We start from the raw sequence: 16901 nt of genomic DNA, 5'->3' as shown, positions 1-16901 counted from the left end.
ATTGCCACTCAAAAAGTTTCATCATGCTTTGTAAGGTTTCTCCAAAGACGGACTCTTCCAAGGGGGAATCTAGAGAGTCTCCCTCATCTGAGGCAATCTGTTCTGGAGAGTGCAACTAGAATGAGTAGTCAAGATACTATCCAGTTCCTCATCAGAGGTAGAAGAATCTAGGCTTCAGTGTGTGTGGTGTGGCCTGACAAGGCTGAGTCACAAAGGAAGGCAGTTTCACAGAGACATAATTCCCATGAATAATCCCGGAGAAAAATTCCACTCTTTCTCACTGGATGCAGAAGGAGATGTCACATGTTTAAGTTTTTGCTTTTTTTTTTTTTAGGAGTGATATCCACCTGGATAAGTTTGGGGTTCTAAGCCTTGGAGCATTTCTATCAAGGAACTGGGAATCTGTACCTATACAAGAATCTGAGGGATTCCTCAAGGGCCCTCAGATATGAGTCACGGTTCATCAGAAGGCTCAGTTGTCTGTAAGGCCTCAGGAGCCACACCAGCCTCCCATGGGGTCACTTGTACAGGACTCATGAGAACACGATTTGCATATCATTGGTTCAACCACCTCAGCAGGTACATCTGATCCTGAGATGACAGCAGGAGAATCCTTTCTAGGTCCTTTATTAAATTTTTTTCTTAGGCAGGAGGATATCTGGGCCTTCCAACATAGTGGAGTGGGTTAAGTGTTTTAGACATTCGGTTTTGAGGAAGGTATTAAATGTGGATAGCCTAGACCACAGGGTTTTAGGAATGAATTACTGACAGATGGAGCAGAATTTATAGTCTTGTTCAGAGTCTGGACAGAATAGGCACTTCGTATACAAGTCTTTGTATGGAACTTTTACCCATGCTACCTGACACCTAACAAAAATTAGCAAAACAGTTAAAAGCTAAGAAGAAAGGCTCCCCAATATGGTACTTATCTGATCAGACAAGCGAAGCTATGGTACTGAGACCAAACTATTACAGTCCTTTGGGTGCAATTACTTGCATTGGGGCTGGTGGTGAGATAGTCTGATGATCTCATACGCATGTCTGACTTTACACTGTGATGCCTATGAGCTGAGATCATCCAAATGTACATCCTTAGGAGGGTAAACTTTGGTACCCTGGCCGAACCAAATGTCAGCGAGCTACAACCTGTTAAGAATACTGCAACTGTGACTCAGTCAGGACATCATAGTTTACTGCTATAGCTTTTGTTTTATCCTTATTTTATATTAAAAAAACCCTGAAATTGTCTCTCAAGACATTCCTCAACACTGAAAGTTTGTACTTCACAGATACAGAAAATAAAATAAAGCTCTTTTTTTAAACCACACCAGTTATATCCTTGAATTTATGAGTTCCTTGTTTTCCTTGCCAATGGATACAAGTACAAAGGAAATAAAGGACCAAATATGAAGCTTCAGCCTTAAGTACCCCAACCTGAGTTAAAACAAAGGGCTGGTCTCCATGGGCAATCCAGATAACTGAAACACTATCATATGATCAAATACAGGATAATCACAACAAGCATCCTGGAATGCCCCTAGAATGGTGGGAGCCACAAGCACACCTTATCTCAGAGGCTGCTGCTTTTCAGGGGAGACTTGGGGCAATACTCGTACTAATTATGGGAAAATTAGTCAGGGAACTTCCCCAAACTTTTTTTCAATACGTGCTGTGGGGTCTTTTATATCCACCAGAGTTACCACCAACTCATGCAGAGAGGCACCTGGTTTAACATCTCATCTGAAGAACAGATGATCGTGTACCAACTTGCTGCCCATCACATTTCACTGTGCAAATTTTATATGTTTTTAAATCACTCCATCATACTGTTTACGCCCATTTGTACTTATCCTTCCTCTTGTTTTCATAATGCCACTCATTTCCATGTCATTTGGTTATCTGCATATGATGCTGACATTTTCCTGGGTAGCATCACTGTGCTTACGTCGGTCCAAGTAGGCCTAATCCTAAACATCACCACTCACCTTGCAATGTTTTGTACAGCAATGTACTGTTTCTGAATCCCAGCCTTGTTAACAGTCACTGCAAGACAAGGGAGACAGAATTCTTCACATTTTGAATGGAGGGCAGATTTCTAGCTCAGTCTGGTCAAACTGTTCTTTACTGGCTATCTACCCACCTCTAAAGAACCACCTTCCCTTTCTGGATTTGAGCATCATGATTAACAGGGCTTGTTTGTCCCTTATTGCTTATTTCTGGGCTAAAAAAATATTGTATACTTAAAAGAAAAAAATCCCTCAAATGTGTGCAAAGCCAATATTTTGCCTTGAATGTTAAGAAGCTTTTAAACATGCTATAGAAGATAAGTTAATACTTACTAGCTTTTTTTGAAAAGTAAAAGTAAAATAAACACTGATAAATTGCAACTTTGCTACTAATTTGTATAAACTACACAATCACTATTACAGAAAAAAACAAAACAAAAAGGATACAACGGCATGCTTCTGCATCTCCTGCACATTCTCCTGGAGGTAAATATCAAGAAGAGCCTGGAACAAAAACAAGAAACCTCAATCAGGCTTGCAACCTCTTCCATGGAATGCCACATAAACTTACAGATATACATTTTTTTGATCTTCCATACATGTAATGTTGAGGGGGGATATCTTCCGGTTCCTCCATCATCCCTGCGCCAAAGTTTTTCTATTCTCTCTCCGAACTGGGAAATCATTCCATCGACCATAAGGCAGTCTCCACACCACTTGCCTCTAAAGGAAAAAAATTCAGAACAGCCATAAACAAGCAGAACTTTAAGCATTCAAGCACTACAGCAGATCAAAAATAAATATTTAAGTCAATCTCTCACATCTTAAGCATGTAACTGAAACAAACTAAAAAAATACCATAACAAACATTTTTCCACACCAGTTAAGCTATGGAGTGATACTCCTCGGTGTATTAGCAAATAGACTCATCTACACCACAGGTGAGAGTTCATCATTTTTCAAAAGCTCCAGAAGTCAGGGACAGCCATGCCTGGTGTTATGTGCATGCTGTGAATGTTACTGAGTACAGCAGTACACTTAGTCCCCAAGCCAATCACACTGCCCCTGCCCAATTAGTAAGCAAGCACATTTTGTGTAAATCAAGAAATAAGAGGTCAACAGATGGAGAACCTCCGCTTAAAAGGCTTCTGCCATCATAACCAAAACCTTGGAAAATGCTCAATGAAAAGGAAAGTCTAAACAACAGCAATTTACACTGGAAGTGGTGCCCAACACAGAATTAAAAGGGGTTGGGTATGACTACCAGGGATATTACTATCTAGCACGTGATAAACTCAATACACTTGAAGTCACTAAGATCCAGGAAAAGATAATTGAAATAATCTATTCAAAACCATAAAAAGTAAAAGCAGAACCCATGGCCTCTGTCCAAAGCTGGAAGGACCCCAAGAGCCCTTTGACAGTAAAGTAATGGGTGTCAATGGGTGTCTTCCAAGAGCTTTGCCAAGATGGCTTGGTCTCAAAGAAGCCCTTGCTAAGAGCTGCTCTTTTTGTAGTGGTTTCCCAAGATGAAGAGTGGTGGTTTTCTAAATTTGCAAGAGCGGTCTCGGGCCACATTCAGGACTGCAACTCCTCAGTGGATTTTGTTTTAATCAGTCTTGATCAGAGGGCAATGAAGGAGTCAGGACTGCAACCATTGAGTCTTCCTTGCTCTGTGGAAAAAGCAGATTTTGACTCCATGAAAGTAATAACCTAAATATGAGATCCACACTCACGAACTCTAACAATAAGGCATAAAACAACCACAAAATTCAACAAGTACCCAATATACTTCAAAGCATTTTTCTAAGGAGGTTTTTATCCCCCCCCCGTATGCGTCTGTGTGACTGCTCTCTTCAGTCTTGCGAATTACACATACAAATCTTTATGACAGCTGTACATCAAAGAAAGAATTCAATGAGCTACCACAATCCTGAGCTTTCAAAAGTAACAGCATCAATAGTACACAACAGCATAGATTATTAATGTCTCATACTTCTTGGGGAGGGGGAGTGCTGGTATGGCCCATAAAAAAGAGAATGCAGGGGGCTCAGAAGGTCCCAGTCTAATGTCCAGGTACTTTGAAGGCTGTCTGAAACGCACACTCCTCTGAAAGAATCACCCAAAATTAGTCTGAATGCCTATTCTACAGAGTACAGCCACAGCTCATCCATCCTGCACAAGCATGCACTCAAGACTGAGGCACTCATCACAGAATACAGTCAAAATTGCAATGAGTCTCACTTAAGCCCACTCTACAAGATGAAGACAGATTTAACTATGCCATTAGGATCACCGCTGATACGGAGGAATACTACTCCACTGCCCACTTCACAAGGAAGGAGGGAAATAAAGACATGCAAAATAAATAGTTGACAATTCTAAGCCCTCAATGCAACAGAGAAAAATATTCTTATCTATCTTTTCCATGCCTTCACAATCCTGGTCTAATGGCTAAAATGACAATACTGCAAACTTTATACTGGATTAAAAAAACTTGCATACGCTTAACGCTTGAATGTACCTTGACGGGATCTTACTCTCTTGCCTTGTAAAATATCATCGTCCGTCAGAACTTTAACAGCAGAGTCTGGCTCATTCCAGGATAAATATATGGCATCCCTGACAACTGTCACCACGGAAATGAACCAAGATTTATCCTCCTCTTCCTTATCTAGACACAAGACATTTATGAAGGAAAAGGGAGACGATAAGCTAATGTGAGATAGACTTATAGCCTTTGTGTTTCTCCAAAGCGGGACTCGACTTATAGCCTTAGTGTTTCTCCAAAGCGGGACTCATCAGGCTTGGAGGGCTTGAAAGGTGGGAAAAAGATATTTTCATTACCAGTTAGAGATAATTGCCTGTGGGAACTCAAATTCCTCACAGCAGCTGAAGAGGTGGAAGGCCCTTCAGCAGGGACAAAGTGATGCAAGGTCAATGTCTGGTTCATCAAGAACGTTGCAGGCAAACACTAGGTGCTGGGATAAAGATGCTGTGTTCAGAATATGCCTACAAGTAGTAATATACAAACATAACAGAGATGCAGAAGACTTGGTATTGATATAACGTTATGCTCCCTGACAACACTACTGTACATGTGAAAAGATTCCACCACACATCTGACTGAAAATGAAGGCCTAAACCATGACAGCAGGTGTGGGGAGATCCATAGTAGCCTCCTATACAGAGAGGATCAAAACTGACTAGACCTGAAGGCAGACCTATGCAGACGATCCCCCTTCCCCCACTTCAGGCAGCACTGTCCCATACCTGCGTAAAGAATAGTTTTGTAAAATCTACCATAACCATAGATGTCCTTTTCTTCCATGCTGCAATATTCTTAACCTTTGGATTATCCTCTGCTTAGCTACCCGAATTTCTGGCCAGTATACAAAAGCTTTAGTCAATGCAGGTCTGTGGGATGTCTAATGTTGGCCGTAAGGTACCTGGGCCATTAAAGTGCACGTACCCTTCCTCAGAACGGAATGCCCCAAGTCAGACTCAAGTCCCAGGACAGCTGTACAAGTCCTGTGTCATCTAAGATGGCATTTACATACATATTTATACAAACATGAATATAAATATATATATATATATATATATATATATATATATATATATTATATTTATATATATATATATATATTTATATTTATATATATATTTATATATATATATATATATATATATATATATATATATATATATATATATATATAGGGTAGGAGGGAGGGATAGAATACTGCAACACAGAAGACAAGGACATCTATGGTTATACTAAGATTTGACAATTATTCTACGTCTTTCTATTCCCATGTTGCAGTATTCTTAACCTTTGGGGGAGTGCCAAAGCTCAAAAAGAAGAGGAGGGTGGTATGGAACTGCTCCCTGACAACACTATCGTACATGTAAAAAGATTCTACCACACATCTGACTGAAATTGAAGGCCTAAACCATGAAATGTTTTCCAAGAACCCATGCAGGATTGCCCTAGCAAACCCTGCTCTAGACCTGGAAATGTGGTCCAGTTTGTAGTGTTTGGTGAAGGTATGGACAGATGTCTAGGTAGCTGCTTCTAGAATGGAGGCAGTGTCCAGCCCTTTGAAAAAGGCTCCAGATGGGGCCATGGTTGTAGTCGAATGGGTTTTAATTTTTGAGGTTAAGTGTTTGCCATAGTACATGTCATAAAATGAAATGGGCTTGAAAATCCGGGAAGAAACAGTATGCTTTGTCACTGCTTTTCCCAGAGCTTTGGGGTGAAAGGAGAAAAACAATTGCTCTAATCTCCTAAGGGAACATCAAGGGAATGCAAAACTCTCTCACTGTCATTCTGGAGATGTGGGGAAAAAGGTGGGGGGAGGTGAATACATTGCTTCAGGGACAACTCATTGACCGCTTTAGGCATGAAGGACGGGTTGGTCCTTAGGGTCACTCTATCCTTGTGGAAGATTAGAAAAGGTGGTGTGACCATGTGGGCCTGGAGCTCTGACACCCTCTTGGCTGATGTCAGTGCCACCAAAAGCACAGTGCAATATTTTACAGGGGCTTTTGATGCTAGTTCAAAAGGGGCAACCGTGAGCTTCTCAAACGTAGTCCAGGTCCCATGAGGGGTGAAACTGGCCTCCTGGGTGGCCTGGAGTGCAGTACTCCCTTAAGGAATAACTTCACTGGAAATCGGGAGGCAAAAAGAGGGTCGAGGTGCAGATAAGCCAAAACAGCAGCTAGGTGGGCCTTAACAGAAGAATATGCCAGCCCTGCTTGCAACAATTCACACAAAGAGGACAGCACTAGTGTAGGGACCACTCTGTGAAATGGGTCTAGTTGTCTTTGAAGACACCAACTAGACAATCTTTTCCATTTGGAAAAATGAGATCTCCTAGTTTGGGTTTCCTGGCCTCCTACAGGGCACTAAGCACATCCTCAGTGTAAAGGTGTCTGAAAGGAATCAAAACTCTATTACTCACAGGGTTAAGATTCCAAGTGGGGATGGATTAGGATCCCTTGTCCTGTGTGAGAAGGCCCACTCTGTGAGGTAGCTTGTTATGATTGCCCCTGGCTAAATGCAGAAGGAGAGGGAAACCAATGCTGTCTTGGCCAAGTGGGAGTCAGTAAGATTTTTGGTTTGTCCTGCTGAATTTTCAACAGGACTTTTTGTTAGAGTGGGAAGGGGGGATGGATAGAGAAACATCCTCTTCTATAAGATAGAAAAAGCATCCGTTGCCCTCACTAGAGGGATGGGTGCCCTGGTAAAAAAGAGGGGAAGTTGTCTGTTCAGAGGGGAGGCAAACAGATCTAACTGATGTGTACCCCACTTCTGGACTATGTCCAGGAACACATCCCTGTGAAACATCCACTCATGGGATTGCGAGATGGACCTGCTCAAGGTGTCTGCCTGACACTTCTGAGCTGATGGAATATAAACTGCTTGCAGGGTGACTCCATGTTGGGCTGCTAATTCCCAGGCATGGAGTGCAAGTTTGCATAGCAAGTAAGATTTTGCCCCCCCCCCATTTGTTCACATACCAGAGAACTGCAGCGTTGTCTGTGAACAACTTCAAATGGCCTTGCTTCCAAATGTGCCCGAAGGTCCTCAGAGCAAGGATGATGGCCCTCATTTCTCTGAAGTTGATGTGTTCCCACTTGAAGGCACCTATCCATGTGCCTTGCACCTTCACACTGCACATAGCAGCTCCCCAGCTCAGGTCTGAGGCATCTGTGTACATCTCCTGGACTGGAGTGAGGGGTTACAATGGAAGACCTGGGTTAAGAACGACTTGATACAACCACTTAAGGATCTCCTTCCTTAGGCATAGTAGAAAGGGAATGTTGCGGTCCAAGGGGTGGGACTGTTGGGTCCATGTGGACCTCAGGTACCACTGAGGTTTTCTCATGTGGAGTTTTGCCAGTGGCAACATGGGTATAGTTGAGGCCATATGTCGTAGGAGTCTGACATATTAGGCTTCGTTGTTTAGTGTTTGTTCATTGTTCATGGTAGATCCTTTGGAAATAGCTGTACTGGAATCACTCCCACTGTTGGACTCCGTGTTAAGTGGCTGTCTCTACCACGTTAATACTCTGCAGTGGAGAAACCTCTGAACCTCGAATGCTTGAAAAGACCAGGAAAAAACATAGCTTGAGTGGAAAATGACCAAGAAAAACAAAACCATCTCCTGGAAGGGAGAGGAAAGCCCAAATAAACAGTCAATGGAGTGTAGACACACAAAGATGTATTAAATCCACTTCAGACTCAGTAAGCTATAAAGTTCCTATTGAAACACCCATTTATTACTCACACTGTCACCAAGGGAACAAGGAACTGTGGTTCCTGTAAATATTGTTCCTTTGTTCTGAAAGCAACAGACATCTTGATAGGTCCACTTCGGACAGTTAATTTAGTGGGGGGAAACTATAGCAGTATAGGTTTAGTACATGTTTGTGTTTATCAGGGCTGTAACAGGTTTTACGTGGTAAAACAGAAAGGTCTCTACATAAAAGAATTTATGAACACCTTTATGCCATTGAAACCCACAATAGCAACGTCCTACACACTTTCTTGTGATGCCTATAATGGTTTTAAGTTTGGTATTCTGGAAATCATTAAGAAAAACATTAGGGGTGGCAATTGGTCTAATAAAATATACAAGAGTGAGTTTAGATAATTAGTTAATTCTCAATGCCAACACCCCCCCTCTCCCCCAGGAATGAATGAACACATCATTGATGCTGATTTTAAGGGATAAGGCATCTATTTTATAACACATTTTTATATAGAGTATAATTTCTACTGAGACAGTTTTATTACTTGTTGATAATCACACATTCATTGTTTTACTTGTATATATTTTTATTAGCTAACAGAGGTTCTTACGGGCTTAAGGCTGTTTTTATGGATATCACTAATTCTTGATTGTTTAGTGTTGTGCTATTTAACTGTTGCAAGTCTGCAGGCACTTTGGTTTTGATGAAGTCCTATACTTGTCAGGACGAAAGTGCTTACCGAGTCTGAAGTGGATTTAATAAATCTTCGTGTCTCTACACTCAGTTGACTCTTTATTTGGGCTTTCCTCTCGCTTCCAGGGGGTGGTTTTGTGTTTTTCTTGGCCATTTTCCATCCAAACTACGCCCCCTCCCCCCACCGACTCTTAGAAAGAAACAAAGGAACCTCAGGGACACTTTTGCTATCTGTGTGTAACAAAGCATCCTGGAGATCCACTAAAAAAATCCAGTCACCTGCTCTGAGATGGGACAAGATTGACTGCACAGTGATCATCCAGAACTAGGTCCTTCTGACATATTTGTTTAGGTGAATGAGGTCCAAATTTGGGCCCAAGGGCCAGACTTTTCTTCAGGACAAACAAGGACCCTGAAAAAAACCTGATCCTCTCTGGTGTGGTGGGACCATCCTGAATGGCTCTTTAGGACAGCAACAGAGTGATCTCTTAGTGTCATTTTTGCCTGACTGGGTGGAACATTCAGTACTGGCTGTTTTGGTTTTGCAAGAATGAGGAAAAAGGGTATAGAATAATGATCCCTTTGACCCATTTGTCCTGCATGACTGGCATGCCACACAGCTCAGTAAAGAGATAAACGACCCCCAACTACTTCCAGATGGGAGTAGTCAGGCAGCCCTTCATGGATTTTGGGACTGCCCAAAAGAAAAGGGCCTATTTTATCCTTGGTTATGTGGAATTCCTCTCTCTGGGCCTATGTCTGTTAAAGGGACCACTTGCCACAACAGCTCTTCTCAGAAGAAGAGTCAAAAATGTTAATGCTTGGTCTTTCTAAACCAGAGCGATCTTGATTCCTTGTGGTTCCTACTATACAATCTTTGTGGGGCCTCAAACTTCACACCAATAGCAGAAAGTATCTTCCCATTTTGTTTGCAATTATTCATTTTCTCTTTCACAAAAAGACCAAAGATCCATCAAAAGGGGCACTACTGAAGAAAGCCTTAAAATTGGTTCTTAAAGTCAAAGAAGCACAGCCAGGTATGGCACCTGACAGCCATGCCTGTTTGATCTGCCCTCGCAACTCTGTCAAATTATGCATAACGTGCATGAACACATTCAGAATGTTGGACATATTACTCAGAGCTGCTTCAATTTGTTTTATGGAGTCCGATGTTAGGGGTGTTTTCAGTTTGGCTAGGGCTTGCTGATCTAAATCCATCTGGAAACGGTCCATGAGTGACGTACTTTAGAGCCTTTAAAGTGAAAGTGACCACAGCACACACCCACTTCCCATATCTATCCATCGCCAGAGACTCAGTTAGGGGAATGGATACAGGCTGAATCATCAGTCAGCTCTTTCCTCATTGTTGTTGTAATGACAACGGAAACCACCATGGTAGACTTTGCCCAGTGCTGCCTATTCTTGGGAAGTCTAAGAATTTTACCAGGATTCCGTGGCACCACCTCCTATGTATCTGGTTCCTGCCATGACCTCCTTACCAACAGATCGAGTAACATACCCACACAGAAAGGACCACATCTTGCAAAATTAAAGCCTCCCCCTGAGACTCAACTGAAACCTCGGGGATCATCCACAGATCCACCACAGTTTCTTCTAAAAGAACGTCCGTCGTACTGAACCTCTCATCCTGCCTGGACTTTTTAAAGATTTCTTTAGCGGCGCGCGCGGTCCGGCGCATTTAAACCTAGCACAGCGCGACACCGACTACGTCGTGCTCAGGTCCCAAACCAAAAATACAATACAAAGTATCCCTATAAATATGCGTATATCCACAACCACAAATATTATTCACTTTTCTGACATCGGCATCCGGAGCTAAAAAAAAAAAAAAAAAACAAAAATTTGCAACCCAAACGGTTTCCAAAATTGGTTCGTCTGAAACTCAGAATATGCGGCAAAAAGACTGGGGATGCGGCGGTCATCATGCGCTTTAATACCCTGACGCTTGATGTCAGATCTAAGCGCCCATGACCCCACGCTAATACTTTGGTATTCGGCCGACCCGGACCGAGGACAACGACTATCTTAATGTGACTGCAGCAATGTGAGATGAAGAACATCATACCCACACAGAAAGGACCACCCAAGATGTACACAGGATGGAGACATTTACCTCAAAAAGAACTCTGCCGTCTTGGGGGGTTTGAATCAGTCAGACAAGATCCCTCTGCACATAAGCATTAAAGATCTTGCAAAAGGAAATGTTGCTGAGATGGGACGGGGCAAAGTCCTCTCTTTCATCAGTGCCTGTATCTGATGAGACAGACACCAGTGGGGTGTCTATGTCTCTCCTCTTACACATTCTCTTTCATGGTATGTCAGAAGTGGTAGGTGATGACTCTGTAAAGGATTCCACCTGCTGTAGTGCAGTAGCTTTGAGGCCTGTAGCTCGACTCTGACTAAAGGATGCCTGATGGTGAAGAGGTGAGAAGCAGTGGAAGTCCTAGGATGGAACTGATCCAAATGAAGCCTGTCGCTCTGTTCTCACTGGTGAGGTAATCATACTCAGCATAACCTGGAAAACCATCCTGACTTTCATCAGATCCAGGATTGCTGCCTCAGTAACCGGGCCCGTTTTCCCCCAAAGGAGAGGAGATAAGAGCTGAAGATGAACACCCCAACATAGAGATGGTAGATGGTCTCAAGTAGGAGATCAGAACCGAAGACTGAAATGCCAAAGCCTCTGACACCATCAAATCAGCCACTGTATGAGACCACACCAAAAAATGGAGCTGAAGCATCATCAGATCTTCGGCACACATTCAGTATGTTGGAAATATTACTGCACTGTTCTGTTCCTGTTGGAACAGAATGCACTGGATCCATGACTCGCACAGTGTCCAGGCCAGATCCAAGGTCAACACCAGAGAAGCCACAGGACCCACAATGTGCACAGGGGAAGGAGCTAACAGTGGGACCCATAGGACATGATCCAACTATCTTCTGAGTAAGAGGAGAGAGTATGACTCCCATCTCAATCTGCATCTTAATGAAACTCACCAAGCAATCCAGGTCTGATTGATGTACTTTTGTAGGACTTGAAGGATCTCAAAGAGGTGGAAGGAGGCCAAGAAGTGATCCCATGTAGTTCAATCTCAGATGACACCTGCCTTGTAGTTCCCTCTCAGATGACGTCTGCCTTGTAGGTCTTTTGAGTGAAGTGTCTTGGACCAGTATCAGCTCTGAAAGTTCTGGAGCTGGTGAAGAACAAGTCAGAGTGTTAGGCCACTGCACTATCCAAACTCAGCATTTCTGGCACAGAAACAGGTCCCAAGTCTTCAGCCTGTCTTTTCTTCAAATCAGTCCTTGTATTTAGACTTGTCTGAAGACTTTATATTCAGTGGTCTCTGGATTTGAGGGTAAAAGCCCCTTAATCAGTTTGTTCTTTCTGTCCAATAAAGTTTGCGGACCAAAGGCAGAGCAAAAGAACACACCTCAGATAAATGATGCATACCCAAGCACACTAAGCATAAATAATGAGTGTCTTGGGTAGGCACTATACATCCACACTTACTGCACTTCTTAAAACGTTTCTCCTTATCCCTATCCATACCGAAACCTATAAAGGAAACACAAATTAGGGAAGCAGGAAATACTGCCGAGGCAAAAAAAATCATGGACAGGAGAACTGGAAGAAAAAAGGGGCCGAAAATAGCCAACTGTAGCAAGCTCACATTAACAAAACTATACTTTAAGATGTCAAAAAGAAAAATGTTGTTCTTCTTTCGGCTTTTTCAGTTAGGGGTCACCACAGCGGAACTCAGATCCGCTAATGATTGGCAGTAGATTTTTACTGTGCTGAGGTGCCAACCCGACGCCCAACCTTCAACAAAGGCATGCCCATTGACGGATGTCTTTTGAACACCACTCGACCGCAGGGAGGACATGCAGACTCCACACAGAAGGCGCTCCAGCAAAGAATCGAAAGAAAAATACAAAAGTTAAATGCTAATAGAAAAAAACATTATGTCCGGATGAAAGCGCTCAGATTGCTTTAATAAAGGGTTTTCTAAGAGACTGCTTGGAAGTTGCAGTTTGTGTTTTTATTAGTGACAACCTATATTCCTTCAAAACTCAACTCCTCTCCTACCTGCATACTCACCGAAAATGTAACTGCACACTTCACTCTATACCACCCAAGCTCCCCTCTTCCTTCTCTCCTGGCTAACCTTCACACCTTCCATATTTCTCTCTTAGTCATACATTGCTAATGTAACTAACAACTACTCCCAACCCTATGCAAATTGCCTATCATCCTCCTGGACTCTCTTTAATGTCCAATGTTACTTAATTGAAGGACTACCAACTTGAATGCATTCTATGATTTAAAAATTCAACCCTTTGTATGCAAATCAATTTTATCTTTGTATTTTATTTGTACTTCTTAATTGTTTGATCATTATGTCTTGTAACATTGTATCATGGAGCTTTTCTCCCCGGGCATCCACTGAAAATGGGCTCTTTAGCCCAGTGGACCTCCCCGGTCACCAAACTGGAATAAATAAATAAATAATAATATTTTATTTATGACCGACAAGAGATGTACAGTGAAGTTTCACAGTGAAAAGCTAGTTTAGTGTGGAGGGCACACTAAGTCCGAAAGGTTAAGTTGAAAACTCGGGGGGGGGGGGGGTCTTTTTCCATGTTGTAGACAAGCACCAGTCTGAAGAAGAGTCTGAAACTGAAGTGTGTGTCATTACTTAGTGACTTCGTTCCTCATAAAATTTGTACTTTTCTGACAAATCACTGAGGAACAAAGTCACTAAATAATGACAGGCATTTCAGTTTCAGACTTTCCTTCACACCATGTACAATTACTCTCCCTTATTTATGCTTTGTCCACAATTCTTCAACTAAAAGGTCGACAGGTATGCACGAGAGCAGATAAAATACAAAGAAAATCAGGTCATTCTGCAAACTAAACATACCTGATTTTACTTGTATATTCCAGTTTCTCTCGTACCTCAAACTGTCTGCAGGTTACATGGTTGTTTTTTGAGGGGGGGGATAGCAACAGAGATAGTCTTTACTACATTACTTGCTTTATAAAGCAGTGACATATTCTGTTACCCTGGGAATGCAAGTCCCATATGCATGCACAGTAGATCAAAAGCAGAATCAGACCACCACCATGGTGCAGTTACCCAAAGACATTTAAGAAATAAAAAAGTCTCAGTCTTATGCCTGGAAGGGAATTTAACCACATTTTTGTTGAAATAATGTAAAATAAGAAAGGAACACACCGCTAGCTTTAGTTTTGACTAAGCTAAGAAAGTTACAGCTAAAAAATGGAAAACCAAAAAATAAACGATCAAAAGAAGTGAAATAAGAAGTTATGTACACACCATAACGTTCCATCTGAGTAGGTAGTTTCATTTGTCTGCAACCTGTGGGACTTGGATCCGATATCGGATCCGAGCGGGCAACTTGTTTCAAGCTAATGGATCCGAGCTCCTAGCTCCTCCCTTCACCCATAATCCCCTGCTAACCCTCCATGACCTCAGATCGAGTTTGCCCCTCAATATATGCCCAAAAAAGGGTATCCAACTACCAGTAGATCCGAAGAAGGCCAGGGGGAAGGAGGGGGGGATGGTTGCAGACAAATGAAACTACCTACTCAGATGGAACGTTATGGTGAGTACATAACTTCTTAATCTGAAGTAGGAAGTTCATTTGTCAGCAGCCTGTGGGACAGAGTCCCCAGCTACCTGCACCTTGGGTGGCCACCATGGAAGGATATTACGAAGCACCGCAGAGCCAAAGGATGCTCTCCCTCTAGAAAGCACATCTAGCTTGTAGTGGTTAATAAAGGTATGGGATGAGGCCCAAGTGGCTGCAGAACAAATATCATCAAATGGAACTCTAGACTTGAAGGCCGCAGAAGTAGAAATGGAGCGGGTGGAATGGGCACGAACTCCTTCGGGTGCGGGTCTACCCAAGGCTTGATACGCCAATAGGATACATTGAGAAATCCAGCGTGATAAAGATACTTTTGAAATAGCTTTCCCCAGGTTAAATTTGGCAAAGGAAATGAACAGCTGGTCGGATTGTCTATGGCCAGCTGTCCTATGAGTATAGAAGCGAAGCTGCCTATGAACATCTAATGAGTGCAGCTTGTATTATCCTTTATTTTGATATTTAGGGAAGAAAACCGGTAGATTTATGGATTGATTTATGTTGGCTTCCGATGCTATTTTGGGAAGAAAGGAAGGATTGATGCTGAGGTACACTCTATCTGGGTGAAAGATCAGGTAAGGAGGCTTCACCGAGAGAGCTTGAAGCTCCGACACTCTTTTTGCTGAAGTGATGGCAACAAGGAATGCTGTTTTCCATGACAAGAATTTGAGATCTACAGAAGCAGTGGGTTCAAAGGGTGGAGCAGTCAAGGCTTGAAGAACTAGTGTAAGAACCCAGGGTGGTACAGTTTCTTTTACAGGGGGTCTAAGTAAAAAGGTGCCCTTGAGAAAGGTTTTACACAATTTGGCCGACATCAAAGGCCCTGCATCATGTCCCACATGGTAATGTGATATGGCTGCCAATTGCACTTTGACAGTTGAACAACTAGCGCCTTCCTGAAAGAGTTCAGTTAGGAAGTCTAAAATGGATGGAAGAGGAGCCGTAAAGGGATCTAGATCATGATGCTCCGCCCAAATGGAAAAACGTTTCCATTTACTGTGATACACTTTCCTGTTGGAGGGCTTATGCGCTGCCACGAGGATGGCTTTGACTGGTGAAGAGATACCTGGAGTCCTAACTAGGAGTGGAACTGGAGCAACCAAGCTGTCAGTTTCAGATTGTCCAGATTTGGGGTCGGTAAGTTTGACGGATGGGAGATGAGATCCGGAGTGGGATCTAGAATCCAAGGGTGATTCACAAGGTGAGACCACAGGTGAGGGAACTAAATTTGCGGAGGCCAGAACGGGGCAATGAGGATCATCCTGCTCCCCAACCATGAGGCTTTCTGTAAGAGTTGTAGCATTAGTGGTAGAGGAGGGTAGGCATAGAGTAGACCGGGTGGCCAAGCATGCAGCAGAGCGTCTCTTGGAGATTCCCCTGGAGGGGGGATTAGAGCGAAGAAATTGCCGCATTTGGTGTTTGATGGAGACACAAAAAGATAGCAGCAGGGTTGCCCCCAAGCTGCGAATATCTGCTTCGCTACTAGTGGATTGAGAGACCACTCGTACGGGGTAAGAAGGGTGCGACTGAGCCTGTCCGCTAGGATGTTGGTCCTCCCTGGAATGTGTGTTGCAATTAGAAAGCGATTGGAAGAGATCGCCCATTCCCACACTCTCATGGCTTCGCGGCATAGAGGGTAAGATCTGGTTCCCCCCCGTTTGTTGATGTACCAGACCACCGACATATTGTCCGACTGGATTGCAATCGTTCCTATGGGGAGGAGGTCCTGAAGTGCTTGCAACGCAAACAGCACCACTCTCATCTCCAGAACGTTGATATGCAGGGAGGTCTCTGTATCGTTCCACTTGCCTTGGACTGTCCTGCCCGAATAATGCCCCCCCCACCCGAGGTGGGAAGCATCCGTGATCACCGTGGCGAGAGGGGGAGAGGTGCAGAAGGGACGGCCCGTATGGAGGTTCGAGTCTTGGAGCCACCATAGTAGCGCCCTCCTGAAAGCCTTGCTGATAGCATTGGGGTGGCGGAGAGGAAGGGATAGAAAAGACCATTGCACTAGAAGAGTCCATTGTAGTACCCGCATGTTCAAATGGGCGCATGGAAGGAGCGTGATCGCTGCCGCCATGGAGCCTAGTGCCCTCAGGACCAATTCCGCTGGTGAAGTCTCTGGTTGGAGGATAGCCCGCACATGGAGTTGTAGGTCTCGGGAGTTAGGAAGGCTCGCAACTCTCTGCTGTCTATTCTGGCGCCTATGAATTCTATGATCTGCGTTGGAGCAAGAAGGGATTT

General features: G+C 43.3%; 1 protein-coding gene across 1 annotated transcript in view; it reads right to left on the bottom strand.

The window, feature by feature from the left end:
- The window catches only part of AHCTF1 (AT-hook containing transcription factor 1), a 2707103-nt gene that overhangs the window by 1189445 nt on the left and 1500757 nt on the right, over positions 1-16901 (bottom strand). Inside the window, exons 19-20 of the mRNA XM_044058692.1 lie at positions 2606-2729; positions 2454-2510 (exon numbers count right to left, since the gene is read on the bottom strand). Coding sequence (XP_043914627.1) covers positions 2454-2510; positions 2606-2729 — 181 coding nt within the window. The remainder of the gene's footprint in view (positions 1-2453; positions 2511-2605; positions 2730-16901) is intronic.

The sequence above is a fragment of the Protopterus annectens genome, chromosome 1.part2, assembly GCF_019279795.1.
Source record: "Protopterus annectens isolate FY-2018-M chromosome 1.part2, PAN1.0, whole genome shotgun sequence".
NCBI lineage: Eukaryota > Metazoa > Chordata > Ceratodontiformes > Protopteridae > Protopterus > Protopterus annectens.
The sequence above is the reverse complement of the archived record's forward strand: the minus strand, read 5'-3'. Positions and strand labels throughout refer to the sequence as shown.